General features: G+C 43.2%; 2 protein-coding genes across 3 annotated transcripts in view; one reads left to right on the top strand and one right to left on the bottom strand.

The window, feature by feature from the left end:
- Window positions 1–12887, top strand: part of ZNF483 (zinc finger protein 483) — a 66945-nt gene extending 54058 nt beyond the window's left edge. The window contains exon 6 of the mRNA XM_045373625.2: window positions 12637–12887. Within this exon, the coding sequence (XP_045229560.1) occupies window positions 12637–12686 (50 nt within the window). The 3' untranslated portion in view covers window positions 12687–12887. The remainder of the gene's footprint in view (window positions 1–12636) is intronic.
- PTGR1 (prostaglandin reductase 1) overlaps window positions 1–22147 on the bottom strand; it is a 35906-nt gene that overhangs the window by 845 nt on the left and 12914 nt on the right. For both annotated transcript variants that reach the window (XM_045373627.2, XM_045373628.2), the window contains exons 6-9: window positions 20354–20471; window positions 15094–15249; window positions 10980–11088; window positions 6480–6598 (exon numbers count right to left, since the gene is read on the bottom strand). In XM_045373627.2, the coding sequence (XP_045229562.2) occupies window positions 6480–6598; window positions 10980–11088; window positions 15094–15249; window positions 20354–20471 (502 nt within the window). The remainder of the gene's footprint in view (window positions 1–6479; window positions 6599–10979; window positions 11089–15093; window positions 15250–20353; window positions 20472–22147) is intronic.

Below are 22147 nucleotides of genomic sequence, written 5' to 3'. Positions count from 1 at the left end.
CTGCACAGTAAAGTTTAATAACACAATGATCTCAGAGGAGGTGGAAATAGAAAGAGAAAGGAGCACCCTTCATTACCTCTGGCCCTGAAGAGGCAGGTCCTATTCAGGAAATATAAATGGCAGGACACTCTAATAATCTGTCTCCCCTTTAAGCCAAGGTTCTTTCAACATGTGTTTAACCTTTTTCTGGGAGTGTGGGACGGAAGGGTGCATGTTAGTGAGGAAGGATCTTCATTTCTCTTTCTACTACAAGGCACAGCCTGCTAATGGGAACTAATTTACATTTTCAGATTTTTTGAAGGGGTCTTATACAGAGACCTGAGTTACCTGGTACAAGCTTTTCCCTAATGCATTCCAGTGATGGCTTAGCACTCTTTATGGATTTATAGACAAGATTATTTGCTTGAAGTCAGTCAATTACAAAGTAGGGAAACTGAGATTTAAACTTTTATTATTATTATTCTGAGACAGGGTCTCACTCTGTCACCCAGGTTTGAGTGCAGTGGCACAATCAGCTCAGTGCAGTCTCAACCTCCTGGGCTCCAGTGATCCTTCTGCCTCAGCCTCCTGAGTAGCTGGGACTACAGGGATGTGCCACCATGCCCAGCTAACTTTTTTAGTTTTTGTAGAGATGGGATCTTGCTAGGTTCACCCAGGTTGGTATCAAACGCCTAGGCTCAAGTGATCCGCCCACCTCAGCCTCCCAAAGTGCTAGGATTACAGGCGTGAGCCACCGCTCCTGGCTGAGATAGGAACTTTTGACTTGAAAGCCCCAACTCATTCTTGTTCTTGAAAAAGAAAGGAATCTGGATAGTGTGGAAAGGTAGAATCCAGTTCAGAGGTTAAAAATAGAGAACGATTACTGTTATGGACTGAATTGTTTGCCCCCAATCCAAATCCGTATGTCTAAGTCTTAATCACCAGTGCCTGACAATGGGACTGTATTTGGAGACAGGGCTTTAAGAAAAGCTAATTAAGAGGCCGGGTGCAGTGGCTCACGTCTATAATCCCAGCACTTTGGGAGGCCGAGGCAGGTGAATCACCGGAGGTCAGGAGTTCAAGTCCAACCTGGCCAACATGACAAAACCCCGTCTCTACTAAAAATACGAAAATTAGCCAGGTGTGGTGGCGTGCGCCTGTAATCCCAGCTAGTCGGGAGGCTCAGGCAGGAGAATTGCTTGAACCTGGGAAGCAGAGGTTGCAGTGAATGGAGATCACACCATGGCACCCCAGCCTGGGCAACAAGAACGCAACTCCATCTCAAAAAAAAAAAAAAAAGTAATTAAGGTAAAATGAGGTCATATAGGTGGGCCTTAATCAATATGACTGGTGTGCTTATAAGGAGGTTAGGACACAGACACACAGAGAGAAGGCTACGTGAAGATGCGGGGAAAGGAAGCCATCTACAAGTCGAAAAGAGAGAGGCCTCCAAAGAAACAACCCTGCTGACACCTTGATCTTGGACTTCTAGCCTCCAGAACTGTGAGAAAATAAATTTGTTGTTTAAGCCACCCAGTCTCTGGTGCTTTATTTTGGCAGACCTAGCAAACTAATACAAATAGTAATGGAAAATATTAATAGGGGAAATTAGGGTATAGGATGCAGGGTATATGGGAGCTCACTGCACTATCTTCCCAATTTTCCTATAAATCTAAAACTTCTATTTTTATTTTTGTTTTTGAGACAGGGTGTTGCTCTATTGCCAAGGCTAGAGGACAGTGGCGCATTCAGAGTTCACTGCAGCCCTAGAACTCTTGGACTCTGGTGATCCTCCCACCTCAGCTTCCCGAGTAGCTGGGACTACAGGTGTGCACCACTGCACCCAGCTGATTTTTTTACTGTTTGTTTTTTGTAGAGTCTCATTGTGTTGTCAGGGCTGGTCTTGGACTCCTGAGCTCAACCAATCCTCCTTCCTCACCCTCCCAAAGTGCTGGGATTATAGGCATGAGCCACCACACCCAGCCTAAAACTTTTCTAAAATAAAAAGTGAATTTTAAAAAATAGGGAATGAGATTAAAAAGGGAGGATGAGAAAGAAATTAGGCCAACTCACAACTTAAAACCCAACTAGGGCCAGGCGCCGTGGCTCACGCGTGTAATTCCAGCACTTTGGGAGGCTGAGGCAGGAGAATCACTTGAGGTCAGGAGTTTGAGATGAGCCTGGCCAACGTGGTGAAACCCCGTCTCTACTAAAAATACAAAAAGTTAGCCAGGAGTGGTGGCAGGCGCCTGTAATCCAGGCTACTCGGGAGGCTGAGGCGGGAGAATCACTTGAACCCAGGAAGTAGAGGTTGCAGTGAGCCAAGATTGCGCCACTGCACTCCAGCCTGGGCAACAGAGTGAGACTCCATCTCAAAAAAAAAAAAAAAAAAAAAAAAAACCACAACTAACTATGATCAGCTTCACTTTGTTAGAGGGAAACATTGGGGACACCAGCACAGTGGTTTCCTGTTGTCAACTGTGATCACGGATGGGCTCCATTAGATTTCACCAACCGAGACAACCTAGATTCAGCTTTTTCCAGCTCCCTGGAGAGAGCCCAGCCCGGCACTCCAAGTGCTAGACTGGGAAGAGCGCCAAGCTCCAGTGGCTGCCAGAGGAGCAATGTATTCCTTTGAATTGGGAAATGATCACTGCCCAGGGATTAGGAAGTACGGTATCATTTTTCCCCTGTAAAACTAAAATAATGCAACTTGATTGTTCAGATTTCTGTTGACTAAAACTTTACATGGTGTAAAGTTTGAAAATTATCATAGCACAGGACTAGCGGATTGTCTTCTTTGCTACTTTGGACCTGGAAGAGCCACGGTACATGTATGCTACCCTCTAACATTCATTTATTCAGCAATATTTATCCAGTGTCTACATCACTTCATCTACTCTTCTGGGCGCTGGAGATACACCAGAAAGCAAAATGTATGAACGTGCTGCCTTCATGGAGGTTACATCCTCAAGAAGGGAGATGGGCAATAAATATAAATGAATAAGTGAATTATAGTATATATTATGTAAAAGATGATTAATTGCTATGGATAAAAGTAGGATAGGAGCTTGGGCAACATGGTGAAAGCCCATCTCTATGAAAAATACAAAAAAGTTAGCCAGGTGTGGTGGCACATGACTGTTGTCCCAGCTACTCAGGAGGTTGAGGTGGGAGAATCACCTGAGCCTGGGTGAAGGCTGCAGTGAGCCATGATCATGGCACTGCACTCCAGTCTGGGTGTCTGAGTGAGACCCCGTCTCAAAAAAAAAAAAAAAACCCAAAAAAACAGGGGCTGTGGGATATGGAGGATCAAGAATGAAGTGGGAATGCAACTTATAATAGAGTCATTTAAAAAGTTGCCTCATGTAGTCCCAGCTACTCGGGAGGCTGAGGCAGGAGAATGGTGTGAACCCGGGAGGCAGAGCTTGCAGTGAGCCGAGATCGCGCCACTGCACTCCAGCCTGGGCGACAGAGCGAGACTCCGTCTCAAAAAAAAAAAAAAAAAAAAAAAAAGGTTGCCTCACCCAGAAGGCACTCCCTTTTTTGTTGTTTGTTTTTTTGTTTTTGAGGCAGAGTTGCGCTCTGTCACTGGGCTGGAGTGCAGTGGCACAATCTCGACTCACTGCAACCTCCGCCTCCCAGGTTCAAGTGATTCTCCTGCCTCAGCCTCCTAAGTAGCTGGGACTATAGGTGCATGCCACCATGCCCGGCTAATTTGTGTATTTTTAGTAGAGACGGGGTTTCACCATGTTGGTCAGGATGGTCTCGATCTCTTTGCCTTATGATCCGCTTGCTTTGGCCTCCCAAAATGTTGGGTTTATAGGTGTGAGCCACCATGCTGGTCCAGAAGGCACTTTTTAGCAAAGACTTGCAGGATGTGAGAGAGTTCAGCAAGCAGTTACAGAGCGGTGGAGTGGTGGAGGAGACTGGGAGAAGTAAACAAGGCGGTGAATACTAAGAAATGAAATCAGAGAGATATCAGGGGTCAGATTTTGTGTAAGCTTGCTGAATATTCGCACTTTGGTTTACGCTAAGTGAAATGCAGAGCTTTGCATGGTTTAGATCATAAGAACGGCAGGATTTGATTCGTGCCTTAACAGATCGCTATGGCCACCACATTGGGAATTGTCTATAGGGGTGCGAAGATGGGAGTCCAGATAGAGTCCACTACTGCTGTGGGAAGTCAGGGACCCCAAACGGAGGATCCGACTGGAGCCATGGCAGAGGAACATAAATTGTAAACATTTCATTTTAATATGGACATTTATCAGTTCCCAAATTAATACTTTTATAATTTCTTACGCCTGTCTCACTTTAATTTCTTAATCCTGTTATCTTTGTAAGCTGAGGATGTACATCACCTCAGGACCACTGTGATAATTGTGTTAACTGTATAAATCGATTGCAAAACATGTGTGTTTGAACAATATGAAACCAGTGCACCTTGAAAAAGAACAGAGTAACAGTGGTTTTCAGGGAACAAGGGAAGACAACCATAAGGTCTGACTGCCTGCGGAGTTGGGCAAAATAGAGCCATACTTTTCTTCTTGCAGAGAGCCTATAAACGGATATGCAAATAGGGAAGATATTGCTAAATTGTTTTCCTAGTAAGGAATATTAATAATTAATACCCTGGGGAAGGAATGCATTACTGGGGGGAGGTCTATAAACGGCCGCTCTGGAGTGTCTGTCTTATGCAGTTGAGAGAAGGACTGAAATATGCCCTGGTCTCCTGCAGTACTCTCAGGCTTATTGGGGTGGGGAAAAAAATCCGCCCTGGTAAATTTGTGGTCACACCGGTTCTCTGCTCTTGAACCCTGTTTTCTGTTGTTTAAGATGTTTATCAAGATAATACATGCACAGCTGAACATAGACCCTTATCAGTAGTTCTGATTTTGTCCTTGTCCTGTATCCTCAGAAGCATGTGATCTTTGTTCTGCCTTTTGCACTTTGAAGCATGTAATCTTTGTGACCTACTCCCTGTTCATACACCCTTTTTCCTTTTAAAATCCTTAATAAAAACTTGCTGGTTTTGCAGTTCAGGCGGGCATCACAGTCCTACCCATATGTGATGTCACCCCCAGCGGCCCAGCTGTAAAATTCCTCTCTTTGTCCCAGCAGCCCAGCTGTAAAATTCCTCTCTTTGTACTCTTTCTCTTTATTTCTCAGCCAGCCGACACTTATGAAAAATAGAAAGAACGTACATTGAAATATTGGGGGCGGGTTCCCCCGATACACTACAAACATCCAGGCTAGATGGCACAGTTCCTGGACCAGGGTGGTAGCAGGGAGGTGGGAGAAGTGTTCAGATTCTGATATAATTTTGAAGATAGAACCACCAGAATCTCCTTAGAGATTAGACATGGGTACGAGAGAAAGACATCAAAGATGACTCCAAGGTTTTTGGATTGAGAAACTAGAAGTATAGAATTGTTATAACTGAGATAGTAAAGTCTGAATATGGAGCATGTTGAGTAGGAAAGATCAAAACATATTTAGCTTTCAAGATGTTATGTCAGAGATGTGTATCAGGCATCCAGGTGGACATACTAATCTAGAGTTAAGAGGAGAGCCAGGCTCTAGATAGAGCTGGGAGCTCTCAGCATACTGAGCCCAGATGAGCTAACTAAGGGACAGCTCGAGTGTGGATAGACAAGAGAAAAGGCCCAATGACCAAGACCTGGGGCACTCTAATATTTATTTGGAGAAAAGAAAAGCGAGCAGGAGTCTGAGGAGGACCAATCAGTGAGGAAAACCAAGAGTTAAGGAAAACCAAGGGAAGAAAGCATATCAAGGAGAGAATGATCACTATTAAATATTTCCCATAGCCAAGAGGCTAAGAATCAACCAGTGGACTTCACTATGTAAGGGTCCCCTGTGACCTTGACAAAAGTTAATTTTGGCCAGGTGTGGTGGCTCACATCTGTAATCCCAGCACTTTGGTAGGCTGAGGAGGGCACATCACTTGAGACCAGCCTGGCCAACATGATGAAAACCTGTCTCTACTAAAAATACAAAAAGTTAGCTGGGCGTGGTGGTACACACGTGTAGTCCCAGCTACTCGGGAGGCTGAGGCATGAGAATTGCTGGAATCCCGGAGGCAGAGGTTGCAGTAAGCCGAGATTGCACCACTGCACTCCAGCCTGGGCAACAGAGTGAGACTCTGAAAAGCCTGATATGTGGGTTTCAGGAAGAATGGAAAGAGAGGAACGGCAGACAGTGAGTGTAGACAGCACTTCCAGGTATTTTGTTACAAAAGAGAGAGAAGGGAAATGGACCTGCATTTGCAGTGGAAATGAACTTTAGAGAGGGTTGTTTTGTTTTCCTTTCAAAGATGGGAAAAGTAAGAATATTTATATTCTAAGTACAAGGACCCAATAGGGAAAAAGTGATGTTGCGGCAGAGAGAGGGAAGAATTGCTGGAACAAAAGACTTGAGAGGCAAAAGGGAATGGGACCTAGTGTACAATTGGAAGGGGTGGCTCCGGAGCTCCTTACCTCTGAGACCCATTTCAGCAAGTCCTTCAGAGCTTTTTGGCGGACATCTCCTTGCCAGCGGTAGACGACAAAGCCTTGTATGTGAAGCTCCTGAAAGATAACAATCTCTGGGGGTGGACCTGTGAAGAGAAGGGCACATTTGGGCGGCAGGATCCAGGGAGGTGGTTGCAGTGAAACAAGTAGTACAGGTCACTGTCACTACACTTGGTGCTTGGAGTTTCCTGGTGCTTCTCTCATTCTGTTTCCTCCTTTCTGATCCACGTGACTGCTGGCCCATCAACATGCACTCTGCAGCAGGCAGAATAATGGCTCCAAAGATGTTCATATCCAAAAACCCCAGAACCTGTTACCTTACGTGGCAAAAAGGACTTTGCAGATATGATTAAGAACCTTAGTGGGGACGCAGTGGCTCACGCCTGTAATCCCAGCACTTTAGGAGGCCAAGGCGGGCAGATCCACAAGGTCAGGAGTTCGAGACCAGCCTGGCCAACATAGTGAAACCCCCATCTCTACTAAAAATTAAAAAAAATTAAAAAAATAAAAAAATCTGGGCATGGTGGTGGGTGCCAATAATCCCAGCTACTTGGGAGGCTAAGGCAGGAGAACTGCTTGAACCTGAGAGGTGGAGGTTGCAGTGAGCCAAGATTGTGCCACTGCACTCCAGGCTGGGTGACTGTATGAGACTCTGCTTCAGAAAAATAAAAATAAAAAAAGAACCTTGAAATGGGAAGATTATTCTGCACTATAAAGATGGACCCAATATAATAGCAAAGGACTTCGTAAGGGAATGAGGGACACAGGAAGGTTATAGTCAGGAACCGAATATGGGGTGATAGAAGCAGAGATGAGAGAGAGGAGGAGAAGGAAGATCCCATGCCACTGGCTTTGAAGACAGAGGAAGGGGCCACATGCCGAGAAATACAGGCAGCTGCTAGAAGCTTGAAAAGGCAAAGAAACAGATTCTCCTCCACCGTCTTCAGAAGGAATGCAGCCCTGCCAACCCACTTTACTTTTAACCTCCAGACCTCCAAGAATAAGTGTGTGGGGTCGGGTGCATGGCTCATGCCTATAATCCAGCATTTTGGGAGGCCGAGGCAGGCAGATCACTTGAGGTCAGGAGTTTGAGACCAGCCTGGCCAACATGGTGAAACTGTGTCTCTACTAAAATACAAAAATTAGCTGGGCGTGGTGGCACATGCCTGTAATCTCAGCTACTCAGGAGGCTGAGGCAGGAGAATCGCTTGTAGCTGGGAGGGGACTGCAGTGAGCTGAGATTGTACCACTGACTCTAGCCTGGGTGACAGAGCGAGACTCAGTTTGAAAAAGAAAAAAAAGAAATTTTTTAGGTTTTTTGTTTGTTTGTTTGTTTGTTTTGGTCAGAGATGAGGTCTCACTCGACCTGGTTTGAAACTCCTGGGACAAGCAATTCTCCTGCCTCGGCCTCCCAAAGTATTGGGATTACAGGCATGAGCCACTGCACCTGGCTAAGAATTGGTATTTCTAATAAGCTCCCAGGAGATGGTGATGCTGCTGGTCCTTGGCCTACACTTTGAGAACCAGCACCCCAGAAATAGCACACAGCTCTCCTGCTGCCTGTAAAGAAGGTACTCCCCTTCTGTGTGTGAGAAAGAAAAAGTTTTTTGGTTGCCTAGTTGATTTTCCCAAGTGTCCTAATTGACTAGAAACTGAGAGAATGACACCTGAGCATAGGCTTTCAAGTTCAGGAAGTCAGGCGAAGATGCCTAGGTAATATCAGAGCCAGCGGTGCTAAGACGAGTGGTGGAATCTAGCTTCAGCATCTTTGACCACTGGCACCACTCAGCCTAAAGTTCCCACTCACTACTTTGAGGAAAGTAACATTAGCAGTTGGAAATATGAAGCTTTGTCCTGAACCAAAAGAAACTAATGCAAGAGAATGAGACAGAAAGAGTGTTTCTTCAGAAGACCCACGTCAACTATTCTTTGTGAGTGAGCGATTGGAACTCTCACTTCCTCATCTTAAATGAAAGTGGGCTGGGCATGGTGGCTCATGCCTTTAATACCAGCACTTTGGGAGGCAAGGTGGGAGGATCACTTGAGTTCAGGTGTTCAAGACCAGCTTGGGCAACACAGAAAGACCTCATCGCTTCTAACAAAAATAACGATTGGCCAGGAGCGGTGGTTCACGCCTGTAATTCCAGCACTTAGGGAGACCTAAGGGAGTGGATCACAAGGTCAGGAGATCAAGACCATCCTGGCTAACACGGTGAAACCCTGTCTCTACTAAAAATACAAAAAATTATTCAGGCGTGGTGATGTGTGCCTGTAATCCCAGCTAGTCGGGAGGCTGAGGCAGGAGAATCACTTGAACGCGGGAGGCAGAGGTTGCAGTGAGCCGAGATCGCGCCATTGCACTCCAGCCTGGGCGACAGAGTGAGACTCTGTCTCAAAACAAAACAAAAAACAATTATCCAGGTATGGTGGCACATGTCTGTAGTCTCAGCTACTTGGGAGGCTGAGATGGGAGGATCACTCGAGCCTGGGAGGTGGAGGCTGCTGTGAGTCATGTTTGTGCCACTGCACTCCAGGCTGGGTAACAAAGGGAGACCTTGTCTCAAAAAACAAACAAAAACTCCAGTCTGGGAAACAGAGTGAGACCTTGTCTCAGACAAACAAACCAATAAACGAAAAAGCAAAATGAAAGTGAAATGCTGTTTCTGGGTTTATGCATGTTGATGACAATGTCGGTTTTTGTTTTCTTACTGAGAACAAAAAGGCAAATGTGGCATTAAACATGGAGGAAATCATTGCTTACCTCTCACCTATCCTAACACTGGAATATGTTAGAATTTCTGGGAATCTGTGGCAGGGCAGAATTCCATCTGATTAAAATGGAATGGACAAGGCCAGCTGACCTCTCAACGTCCTGTTGGAGCAGCTGAGCTTCCAAAGATTAATTGCTAAAAAGACTAGGTCGAGTTACTGTATCCAAAATAGCTGGCTCTTCCTAATTGGACTGTGGTTAAGAAAAGGCCTCCTGCAGCTTTGCTCAGTTGGCAGGCAGACAGTTTCCCATGATTCCAGCTTAGCACCAGTTAGAAAATTACAGAGGGAAAAAAAGTCCCTAACAGTAAGATTGCCAAGTAAATCTGGAGTTTCCTTCTGGTAATGGTTTTCATTTTTCACAGCCTAAGAGGGAGTCAACAAGTTGCCCTTTGTCAGCCCCTTCCTTTGTAGCCCCCATCTCCATACGGTTGTGGGGCGGTTAACTAGCGGGGCCATAAGGTTTCATTCCCTTTAGTCAAGCTCATCATAGAATAAATAACCAATTGATTTATGGTTGCCTGGATCCTCATTAGAGTCTGGAAGATTCCTTTCTTCCTTCTTTCTCCTTTTTTGGGGGTGATCACAGGTAATTTGTGATCTCTCTTAATAGCACAGGATCATTGTAGCAGAAACAGACTCTAAATAAGGTGCTTAGAAGATTGGTCTTTGTTTTGAGTCTGTTGCCAATAGGAGTTAAAGAGTCTCTGGTCCTCTCGGCCATTCATCTCCCCACCTGTAAAACGAGAGGCCTGTACAAGGCATCTCACAGGACAGGGATTTAATGAATATGGTTCTCTGGTTGATACTGCGTTTGGACCTCAGAGTGTGGAGTGGGAGGGGCGTGGTTTCAGCATAAGAGAGTAGGGAGTGGGGAATGGAGTACATGGCAGGGCACCAGAGAAATAAAACAAGGACACTCGAGGAATGGAGGGAAGCTGCTGCCGCCTTCCTGTTTAGTGGCAATTGTCAGCCTGCTGAGGCCAAGGTGCCCTACTGCTCCAAGAAGCACTGCCCAAGATTTCTGAAGGACATGGCAACCTGCCCTTCCCTTCACCCACAGCAAGTCACCCTTTATTCCTCTCGCACCTCCAGCAATGTCTCTCATATCCAGAGGACCCTGAATATTTTACCAGCCAGACCAAGGTGTTCTGTTTCTAAATCAAATCATCACTGTCTTTTTACAACTTTGCATTAAATGATAGGTAAAAACTAAAACTTTTAACAACTGTTTCTTCTATATTTGTGGATCCTGCTATTTCTCTATATAAAAATCAAATATAAGCTGATTTGGCACAAAATACATGAAATTGTTGTTGTTATTATTATTATCTTGAGACAGGCTATCACTTTGTCACCCAGGCCGGGGTGCAGTGGCACGAACACAGCTCACTGCAGCCTCAGCCTCCCAGGCTCAGGCAATCCTCCCACTTCAGCCTCTTGAGTAGCTGGGACTACAGGTGCACACCACCACACCCGGCTTAGTTTTGTATTTTTTTGTAGACATGGCATTTTGCCATGTTGCCCAGGATGGTCTCAAACTCCTGAGCTCTCTCAAAGTGAGACTCTATCTTAAAAGAAAAAAGAATATATGAAAATCTTTCTAATAATTTCAGAGTCACTGGCCTATGGCATATCTGTGAATTTTCTCCTTGTCCAGCCTTGTGACATGTGGGATCGTGTGCATGTGCTCATTACCTGGGGGAAGTGGGCCGGTTCTGTTATATGTAGAGATGGCTCCACATATGGCAATCCTTCCAAATTTCTTCATCTGGCCGATAACAGTGTTTGAAAACTCTCCACCTACCTAAAGAGACAGGAAACACAAAACCAAAGACAAAACGTTAAATCGTCTAAATACTAGAGATTCAGGAAAATCATTGAGTCACAATCATTATTTTAAAATACTCGTTTTAGCAGCAACAAAACTGATTGAATGAGCCCAACTGTGCAGAAGGTTGCAATGAGAAAAAGACATTAGAAACAGGGATTTTCAGCCGGGCGTGGTGGCTCACACCTGTAATCCCAACACTTTGGCGGGTGGATCGCCTGAGGCGGGTGGATCGCCTGAGATCAGGAGTTCAAGACCAGCCTGGCCAATATGGTAAAACCCTGTCTCTACTGAAGATACAAAAAATTAGAAGGGCATGGTTGTGGGCTACCCTTAATCCCAGCTGCTTGGGAGGCTGAGGCAGGAGAATTGCTTGAACCCGGGAGGCAGAGGTTGCAGTGAGCTGAGATCACACTACTGTACTCCAGCCTGGGCAACAGAGCAAGACTCCATCTCAAGAAAAAAACAAAAAATAAATAAACAGGCATTTTCATTTGACTCTAAGACCATACCTTTTATAACTTATACATTTTACTTTATTATATATTGAGGTTCTCTGATCAGTCCAATAACGTCATTGTCTTATAATTTAAAGGTATGTAAAAATACTCAAAAGGTGTATAAAGAACAAAGCTGGAAGACTGGCATTTTTCAATTTGAAAACTTAATACAAAGCTAATTTAATTAAGATAGGGTGAGAATAGAAATATAGATCAATGTAACTGAATCACGAGTCCAAAAATGAACCCTCACATTTATGATCAATTGGTTTTTACACAGAAGTACTAAAGCAGTTCAACAGAGGAAAAATAGTCCTTTCAACAAACGGTGCCCAACAACTGGATTTCCACATGGAAAATAATGCAGTTGGGCCTCTTCCTTATACTACACACAAAAATTAACTTCAAATGCATGGTAGACCTGAATATAGGAGCTAAAACTATAAAACTCTTAGAAGAAAACACAGGAATAAATCTTCATGGCTCTGAGAAAGGAAAAGCCTTCTTAGGCATGACACCAAAAGCTCAAGGAACAAAAGAAAAATAGATTAATTGGGCCTCATCAAAATTTAAAGCTTTTCATGCTTCAAAGAATACCATCAAGAAAGTGAAAGCCAGCCTGGGCAACATAGTGAGACTCCACCTTTACAAAAAAAAACAAAAATTAAAAATTAGCTGGGTATGATAGTGCATATCTGTGGTCCCAGCTACTTGGGAGGCTGAGGCAGGAGGATCGCTTGAACCTGGGAGGTCAAGGCTGCAGTGAACTGTGATCACACACTGCACTCCAGCTTGGGAGACAGAGTGAGACCTAGTCTCAAAACAAACAAACAAACAAAGGGCAAAAACAAAAACAGAAAGAAGGTTAAAGGCAATTCACTGAATAGGAGAAAATATTTGCAAGCCATACAGAATTGGTCTTCATTATTAGTGGATTTCATATTTGCATATTGTGAACTACTTGCTAAAATTGTATTTGTAACCTCAAATCAGTACTCACTAAGCTTTCCCTGGTCACTTGGAGGCATACACGGAGCAGAAAAAAAGATGCAGATATTCTCTGAGGCTGAATAAGGCCATGCTCTGCCTTCTTGTTTCAACTGTTACACAGAGAAGACCAGAGGATGAGGCCACTGCAGCATAGTTCAAGAGGCTCTGGTTCTGGGAAGAGTTGGATGGGGTATGAATCCCAACTCTGGGGGTATTAGCTAGTGGGGTGGCCACAGGCCTTTTGTCCTTCATAAAATAAAACCATAAAATAAAATTGAACCTCCTTTTGTCTTGCATAAAATAAAAGCTACTGGGATGAGTTGTTTTAAGGATTTAAGATTATAGTCTATGTGAGATATGTACATACACGTACATATTTCCCCTAGAAGCAATGGTTCAGCTTTGGTGGTGACCTTATAGAACATAAATATTGCGAATAATGAAAATCCACTGAATCTAATAAGGGACTTGTAAGATGTACAGAACTCTTGGCCAGACGTGGTGGCTCATGCCTGTAATCCCAGCGCTTTGGGAGGCCAAGGCAGGTGGATCACCCGAGGTCAGGAGTTCGAGACCAGCCTGGCTAACATGACGAAACTCCATCTCTATTGAAAATACAAAAATGAGCCGGGTGTGGTGGCTCATGCTTGTAATTCCAGCTACTCAGGAGGCTGAGGCAGGAGAATCACTTGAACCCAGGTGGCAGAGGTTGCAGTGAGCCAAGATTGCGCCACTGCACTCCAGCCTGGGTGACAGAGCAAAAATCTTTGTCTCGAAAACAAACACACACAAAAACAAAACTCTTACAACCTCACAAATAACCTAACTGAAAAATGGGCAAAGATTTTGACCTGACGTTTCTCCAAAGAAGATATAAAAATGGCAAATACATACAGTGAAAGATCCTCAATATTGTTAGCCATAGGGAAATGCAAGTCAAAATCAAATCACAATGAAATATCACTTTGAACCCACTAGGATGGTTATAATAAAAAAGACAGACAATAGCAAGTGTTGGTGAGTATGTAGAGAAGGTGGAACCCTCATACACTGCTGGTGGGAATGTAAAGTAGTGTAGCCACCTTGCAAAACAGTTTGACAGCTCCTCAAAATGCTAAACATGAAGTTATCATATGACCCAGCAATTTTACTCATAGGTATATACTTAAAAGAAATGAAAACATCCACACAAAAACCTCTGCATGAATTTTCATAGTAACATTATACATCATAGCCAGAAAGTACAAGCTGATACCCATCAGGCTGGGTGTGGTGGCTCACACCTGTAATCCCAGCACTTTCGGAGGCTGAGGTGGGAGGATCCCTTGAGCCCAGGAGTTCCAGACCAGCCTGGGCAACATGGCAAAACCCCATCTCTACTAAAAATATATAAATTAGTTGGGTGTGGTGGCACAGCCCTATAGTCCCAGCTACTTGGGAGGCTGAGGTGGAAGGATTGCTTGAGCCAGGGAGGTCGAGGCTGTAGTGAGCCATGATCACACCACTGCACTCCAGCCTGGGTGACAGAGTGAGACCCTGTCTCAAAAAACAAAAAAAGGGAATAAAGCACTGATAAATTCTACAATATGGATGAAACTTGAAAACATTTTGCTAAGTGAAAGAAGCCAGTCATAAGAGACCACTTTTAGTGGGGAGGAGGGTGGGTAATGGAGAGTGACTGCTAATGAGTAGCGTTTTTTTGGGGGGTGATGAAAATATTCTTAAACTGGTTGCGCTATTTTGCCAATATAGTAAAAATCATTGACTTCTACACATTAAATGAGTGAATTACATGGTAGATGAATGATATCTCAATAAAGCTGTTTTTTAAAAAAGGTATATATACTTTCTTCATGTATCCCAAATGCAAACTCTAGGAATATATTTCCTCGTATCAGCGGTCCTCAAACTTTTTGGCACCAGGAACCAGTTTCATTGGAAGAGAATTTTTCCACCGACTGTTGGGCGACGATTTCGGGGATGATTCAAGTACATTGTGTTTATTGTGCACTTTATTTCTATTCTTATTACAATGTAATATATAATGAAATAATTATACAAGTCACCATAACATAGAATCAGTGGGTGAGTTTTCCTGCAACTACACGGTCCCATCTGGGGATGATGGGAGACAGTGACAGATCATCAGGCATCAGGCATCATCAGGCACCTAAGTGGTGCGATCCCCATAAGGAACACACAACCTAGTTCCCTCACATGCGTAGTTCACAACAGGGTTTACACTCTTATGGGAATCTAATGCCGCCGCTGGTCTGACAGGAGGCGGAGCTCAGGCAGTAATGGGAGTGAGGGGGAGGGGCTGTAAACACAGATGAAGCTTTGCTTGCTCACCTGCCCCTCACCTCCTGCTGTGCATCCCAGTTCCTGATAGGCTATGGACCACTAACGACCCATGGCCCAGGGGTAGGAGACACCTGTGTTATATAATACTCCATTAATAAATCAGATATTAAGTCCAGTTGGTACTTACATTATCAAAATAACAATCGTAACCATCAGGAGAGGCTTTCTTCAAGGTTTCTTCCAAAGACTCTACTGTCTTGTAGTTAAAGACAACATCAAATCCAAGCTGTTGAAGGTAGGCAACCTTTTTATCAGACCCTGCTGCTGCAACAACTTTGCAGCCCTAAATAGAAAAAAACAAACAAACAAAAAAAGGAAACCATGAATAAGCCACAAGCACGGACCATGGACCAACACTACTTCCCTGGTCCAGCACGCCTAGGTTCCCTAAGAACACTCTGTTAGGTGCTGAGCCACATATATAAGGAATACCATAATGGGCCAAAAGATCCCATAGGTGAAATTCATCCCTGGACCATCCTACAACTCAGCTTCAGCTTGCTTCTGACCACCCAGCAGGTCTCTTCTGTATTTATTTGGTTCATAGCTCCACCAGCTGGTTTAACAACCAATGCATTTGACTTCCTTTGTTCTTTGTTTCTGGGCTTCTCTTCCTGCAATGCAGTGTATGCCATCTCTTGGTACGGTCCTTCTTCAGACTATTATTTTGTCTCAGCTCTGTGACTCCCACATCACAAACGGTCCTCCTGATAACTGCCCCCTTATCCTTTCTTGATTTTTTAGATGTTTATATTTTTTTGAGACATGGTCTCACTCTGTTGCCGGGGCTGGAGTGCAGCGACACAAACATGGCTCACTACAACCTTGACCTCTTAAGCTCAAGTGATCCTCCCACCTCAGCCTCCTGAGTAGCTGGGACTACAGTTGCATGCCACTACATCTGGCTTATATTTTTTAAATTTTCATAGAGACAGGGTCTCACTATGTTGCCCAGGCTGATCTTGAACTCCTGGGCTCAAGTGATCCTCCTGTCTTGGCCTCCTAAAGTGCTGGGATTACAGGCATGAGCCACGGCACCAGGCCCTTTGATTTAGTCCAAAGCACCAGACTAGACGCTTCCTAATCACAGAGCAGCTAGGAAGCATTCTGAAAAGCACTTTCAGGATGAGACTATAGATTATATTGGCTCATAGAAACTTCCTTTTCAGAAAGTTCCTTATACTCTAAATGTATCATGAAGACCAGAATATGTGCCACTGTGCATTTTCAATCGAGGAAAAACCCCAATTGGATTTACATGAATCTCTGTACAAATAGTGACAGCCATATGCTTTTTCCATTCCTTCATGATTCCAGAAAAAACTATTGCAAGAGAGCCATCCTTGGTCCTTTTTCCTTCTAAGACTATGGACTATCATAGGATGATCTCTTGTACTCTTATGACCTCCTTTATGGAGATTATTAATTAATCTATTAATTCTATCTATTAATTCTAACCCATTTTTCTTTTTTCTTTTTTTTGAGACGGAGTCTCGCTCTGTCACCCAGGCTGGAGTGCAGTGGCCGGATCTCAGCTCACTGCAAGCTCCCCTTCCCGGGTTTACCCCATTCTCCTGCCTCAGCCTCCAAAGTAGCCCGGACTACAGGGGCCCGCCACCTCGCCCGGCTAGTTTTTTGTATTTTTTGTAGAGACGGCGTTTCACCGCGTTAGCCAGGATGGTCTCGATCTCCTGACCTCGTGATCCACCCCTCTCGGCCTCCCAGAGTGCTGGGATTACAGGGTTGAGCCACCGCGCCCGGCCTCTAACCCATTTTTCTCTGCCGAGTTCCAAATCAGTATTTCCAACAACCTCTAGATGTTCTCACACTTGGATGTCCTATAGGTTCCTCATAGTGTCTTCAAAAGGGAATATACTTTTTTCCTTGCTTCTTACTTGTTTCTTTTCTATCCACTATTGCAGAGAAGGATACCACCCAGTTATCCAAACCTGAAGCATGGCTCAAAGGAGAAGCTTTCCTTTGTCTTATGATCCACGTCCAGTCACCTGGTTTTCTTCCTCTTTTTTAACCAAACACCCTTAAAAGCTGACTTTCGGCCGGGCGCGGTGGCTCATGCCTGTAATCCCAGCACTCTGGGAGGCCGAGACAGACGGATCACGAGGTCAGGAGATCGAGACCATCCTGGCTAACACGGTGAAACTCCGTCTCTACTAAAAAAAATACAAAAAACTAGCCGTGCGTGGTGGCGGGCGCCTGTAGTCCCAGCTACTCGGGAGGGTGAGGCAGGAGAATGGTGCAAACCCAGGAGGCGGAGCTTGCAGTGAGCTGAGATCTGGCCACTGCACTCCAGCCTGGGTGACAGAGCGAGACTCCGTCTCAAAAAAAAAAAAAAAAAGCTGACTCTGGGCCAGCCGCCAGTGGCTCATGCCTGTAATCCCAGCACTCTAGGAGGCTGCGGCGGGCGGATCACCAGAGGTCGGGGGTTCCAGACCAGCCTGAGCAACATGGAGAAACCCCGTCTCTACTAAAAATACAAAAGTAACCAGGCGTGGTGGTGCATGCCTGTAATCCCAGCTACTTGGGAGGCTGAGGCAGGAGAATCGCGTGAACCCAGGAGGCAGAGGTTGCAGTGAGCTGAGATCATGCCATCGCACTCCAGCCTGAGCAACAAGAGCAAAACTCTGTCTCAAAAAAAAAAAAAAAAAAAAAGCTGACTCTGACTTCCAATCTCTGTTGATGCATCAAAATTTTCATCTGAATTATTATAAGAGCCTCCTAAGTGGACTTCTTGTCTCTAGTATAGTGTCCATAGGAACTATTCTCCTACCAAGGCCTAAGTGATGTTTCTAAAAAGCAGAGCCAATCATGTCTCTTCCTTAAGGATTGAGTATAAATTCCTTAGCATGGCAGTCTCCAGTGGAATTTCTACAGAGAAGAGTAGATATTTTAAAAGATGCCTTCATACCATTTCAAGTTTCTCAGTGAAATTCAAAAGGATACTGCATTAGTCAACAAGTGCAGGTTATGGGGAAAGAATCCCAGAATATGATGATCCTCAGCTATGAAAAACTTAACCGCTAATCTAGAAACCGATGCTGCTGCAAGTCATGTAATTCAATTGGAGGACCAGATTAAGAAAGTACAGAATTCAGAGCAAGAAGTACAAAAGATGTAATGATGAGAGCAAAGATAGAATACAAGAATAGTCCTAAAGGAAACAGAATGAATATATACCATTCCTCATGAAGAAAACAGAATAGATGAAAAAAATAATTAAATAGAAGAAGAAAACTGTTCTGCATCTGAAGGAAAACGTTGACCTTCAGATTATAAAGGCTAACTAAGTTCCAGGTAGGATTAAACAAAGACAGATATAGACATTTCCTGCTGATATTTCTAAATTCAAAGAAAAACAAGAAATACTTATCAGCACCTAAAAGAAAAGTCTAATTACCTACAAAGGAAAGAGAATCAGATTGGCTTTGAATGTCTCATCTGCAACACTAAATAGAAATAGAAAAAGTAGAATAATTTTATAGAGCTTTGAGGGTAAAAGATTGGGTACTTTGAATTTTTTTTTTTTTCAAATTTAGAGACAAGGTCTCACAACATTGTCCAGACTGGTCTTGAACTCCTGAGCTTAAGAGATCCTCTTGCCTCAGGCAGAATTCTGAAAAGATGGGATTATAGGCAGACACCACTGCACGTGGCAGGTCCTTTGAATTCTATATGCATCCAAATTAAAAGGCATTTTCAGATGTCATAACCAAAAGGTTTTCATAATAATATGAGATTTTTACTATTTATTAGATTATTGAATAAAAATCTAGGATGTAGGGGTATAATATGGGGAAAAATATACTGTTAGAAGTTCATATACATATATTGTATATATGTTTATTTTTTGTATGTAAAATATGTATATGAAGAGAAGCAGGATACAAAAAAAACAGATTTTAAATAATTGGTAAAAAGGTAAACACTAGCAGAATGTAATAAAACTTAAGATTCTCAGTAATTAGAGGAAAAAGAACAAAGAAAATAACACAGAAAGAAATAACCAATAAATAGAAAACAAAGTAAGATAATATAAATATGACCAAACATTCCAGTTATGACTATTAATATGAATGGCTTAAATTTAACTATTACAACACTGAGACTTTCAGATGGGCTAAGAATTAAATGCAAATAGCTGCATTTTACAGAAACACACATAAAATGGACAGAAAGGTTGAATATAAAAGAATAGGTTTAAGCGCAAGTCCTTTCAAACTTAAGAGATAAAAGCCCCGTAAGGTTTTAATAGGATATTTGAAATAGGAATATTTAGAAATAATCCTAATTCATTTTGTAATTTTAGCATAATCTAAGCCTAGCTAAATTCCAGAAGAAAAAGTAAACTTTAAACCAAATTCACTTGTGAATATAGATGCAAAATTTCTATTTTAAATGTTATCAAGTAAATTCCAAAGGTATAAGCCCATAATATAGCATACACAGGTAAAGCTTATTCGGGAAATGTGAGAATGGTTTGACATTGGAAAACTAATGTAATTCATTCACGGAAATGTAAACCTGATAAATGTTGCAATGGCACTTGATAAAATTTAATATCTATTCCTATTTAGTTACTTACTTAAACAAATTATTCTACAACTTCTATGGTAGCCTCATATTTGTATTCCAAGCTCCCATTAGCACTGGAGACCAGTCCAAACCCTTAGCCGTTGGTTGTAGCCCTGTACTCATCTGTACTCCATCTAACTTGTCCCCTAGGACCTAGGTCCTGAATCCTGTATCCCAGCCTTGGGCAAAGGATCAGTCAAGCCGCATCGCCTTCCCACTATGTAATAACAAATCCCTACTGTGTCTGAGTTGTCGCCTACTCTATACACTCACCATCAGATTGGATCCCTTGAGCAGACATCTGCCTAAATTAGAGCCAATGTTTCCTTGTCCTAGGTACTGCCAGGAGTTAGTTCCCAAGCCATGGCCCCACTGCTCTGGGCTGAATGCCCATTTCTTTCTAGTACAACAGACTTTGCAGTGGGGCCACGTGGGTGATGACTCTAAGTTGGCTGATCTCAAGTCCCTTCTTCTGTTGCTAAGGACAATCATGAAGAAAGAAGATTAAGCTGTAGCGATAGAATGTTCAGTAGAAAATATGAAAATGATTAATGCTGATAAACTCTCTACTCTAGACAGAGGCCATTTCTGACTTGATTGTCTGCAATGTTATCAAATAACAATGTTCAGCTTATCTTTGGTCTAGTTTTCCCCATTCTTCCAATTTCTCAATCTCCAACTTCTAAAGAAGACCACTGGGCTATAAATTCCCTGAGGCCAAGGAAGATCTGCTGTGTTCACTGTTGCATTCCCAGTGGGTTTAGAATAGAGGCTTGTTACTGGAGAAAGGCACTTACCTTGAGCTTTGCAATCTGCCCCACAACAGAGCCCACAGCTCCAGCTGCTGCATTAACCATCACTGTTTCTCCACCCTTCACACCACAGATTTCAAGAAGGCCAAAGTAGGCAGTCAGGCTAAAGGAAGAAAATTAAGGATATATGAATAGAGTTGTTTCTTTCTTCTATAACTCATTTATATATGTATCTTGAAGGTCTTCTCAATGGCCCAGTGTCATAGGTCTGAGTAAAAGACAAAAATATAAAAATAAATATTGCCAGTCACTGTTGCTTTACCTCCTCCATGTCTACTCTCAGATAGGAATAAAGATGATGTCAACTAGGGAGGGAAGGGAGAGTTGGCCAAATTTCAGGGGCAAAAGATAGATCATCTTTCTCAAACTTTGGGGATTCAAGAAAAGAGAGCTATGCATCATTCCCATATAAGTTCTATGGAGATGATGAGCTTCATGGGAGAAGCCCCTATGTTATCATGGTGACATAGCCACAGATAGCTACAATGTGTGATATTAGGCATGAGAGGGTCACAGGGAGCATCTGGAGCTTTCCATGGCTCCAAAGTGGTATGGAAGACCTTCCGAAATATCCCCATATTACCATAAGTAAGATGTCAAAGTTAGCTTGCACGAAAAGAGCTACTGGATATACAAAGATGCAGCACTGGCAGTACTGATGGGGACTGGGTGAAGACACCACCACATCTCATTGGATTGCGAGTTTGGAAGGTGATAGGATTGAAGACTTTCTTCACCACCAAAGTTTCCTCGTGTCTCCCTTCACCTCTTCTCCCCTACACCTGGCTCACAGTCCAGAGGGAATGATGGATAACAGAGGAGAATGGAGAGGAAGAGCCTTCATCCATAGAGGGTACAGGGCAGGCAGGAAAGACCAAGAAGTGCTGGAATTGTTTAGTGCCCACTAATTTCATGTAAGACGGTATTCAGCATCCTCTACTTTCACAATGATGTCCTTGGCAGTGGCAATTTTGAGGAGTTCAAATTCTCAGTGAAATATGAATTTGGGGTACCTAGGAGTTGTGTTTGTTTAGAGGCTGATCATTTGATGGTATACATGTATTTCCATTTCATTCCTCAGAAAACCTTCAAAGTGTAAAAAAGGAAGGGGAAGGAAGGGTGGGAAGAAGGAAGGGGGGAAAAGATCTCAAAACTTAGAGAAAGGAAGTAACTTTGAGCAGGAGACCAGCTTAAGACCAGTACAGATCGAGATCAAGAAGTTGTTGTTGTCCCTCTTCTACTGATACTGAACTTTTATTATCCATGGAGCTTTGCAGCAACCCCAGGGAGAAGAAAAAAGAAATCCAAAGTTTTAAATTTGAAATGATGTGAGAAATCACTGAATTCAACTGAGGTTTTCTCTTATTACACCAGCCAAAAGGAGGGCTTGAGATAGAAATGAAGTTCAGTAGTGGAAAATTTTAAGCTATATTTTTGCAGCCCTAGATCTGAGCCAATAAAATCCAGACCCATTATAGTGATTGGTAAGCCACTTGCAGAATTTCAGACACATTCATGTAAAGTTATTTCTACATTAAAAAAAAAAAAAAAAACAAACAACTACCTGTTGACATTACTTAGCTCACACAGCCTCTGACTATATTTGAGGCCCATGGGAGGTTGGAATTGAATAGAAGGCAATGACAGGCACAGAAAGCACCTTTTCTGAGAATCCATATATCTAACATTCCCTTAACACAGTGTTTTTCAAAAGGGGGAGGCAGCACCACCTGTCTCAGAATCACCTGAAAAATTTTTTTTTTTTTTTTTTTTTGAGAC

Source organism: Macaca fascicularis, chromosome 15, assembly GCF_037993035.2.
Source record: "Macaca fascicularis isolate 582-1 chromosome 15, T2T-MFA8v1.1".
NCBI classification, from domain to species: Eukaryota; Metazoa; Chordata; class Mammalia; order Primates; family Cercopithecidae; genus Macaca; species Macaca fascicularis.
Note: the sequence above shows the minus strand (reverse complement) of the source record. Positions and strands in the feature narration are given on the sequence as shown.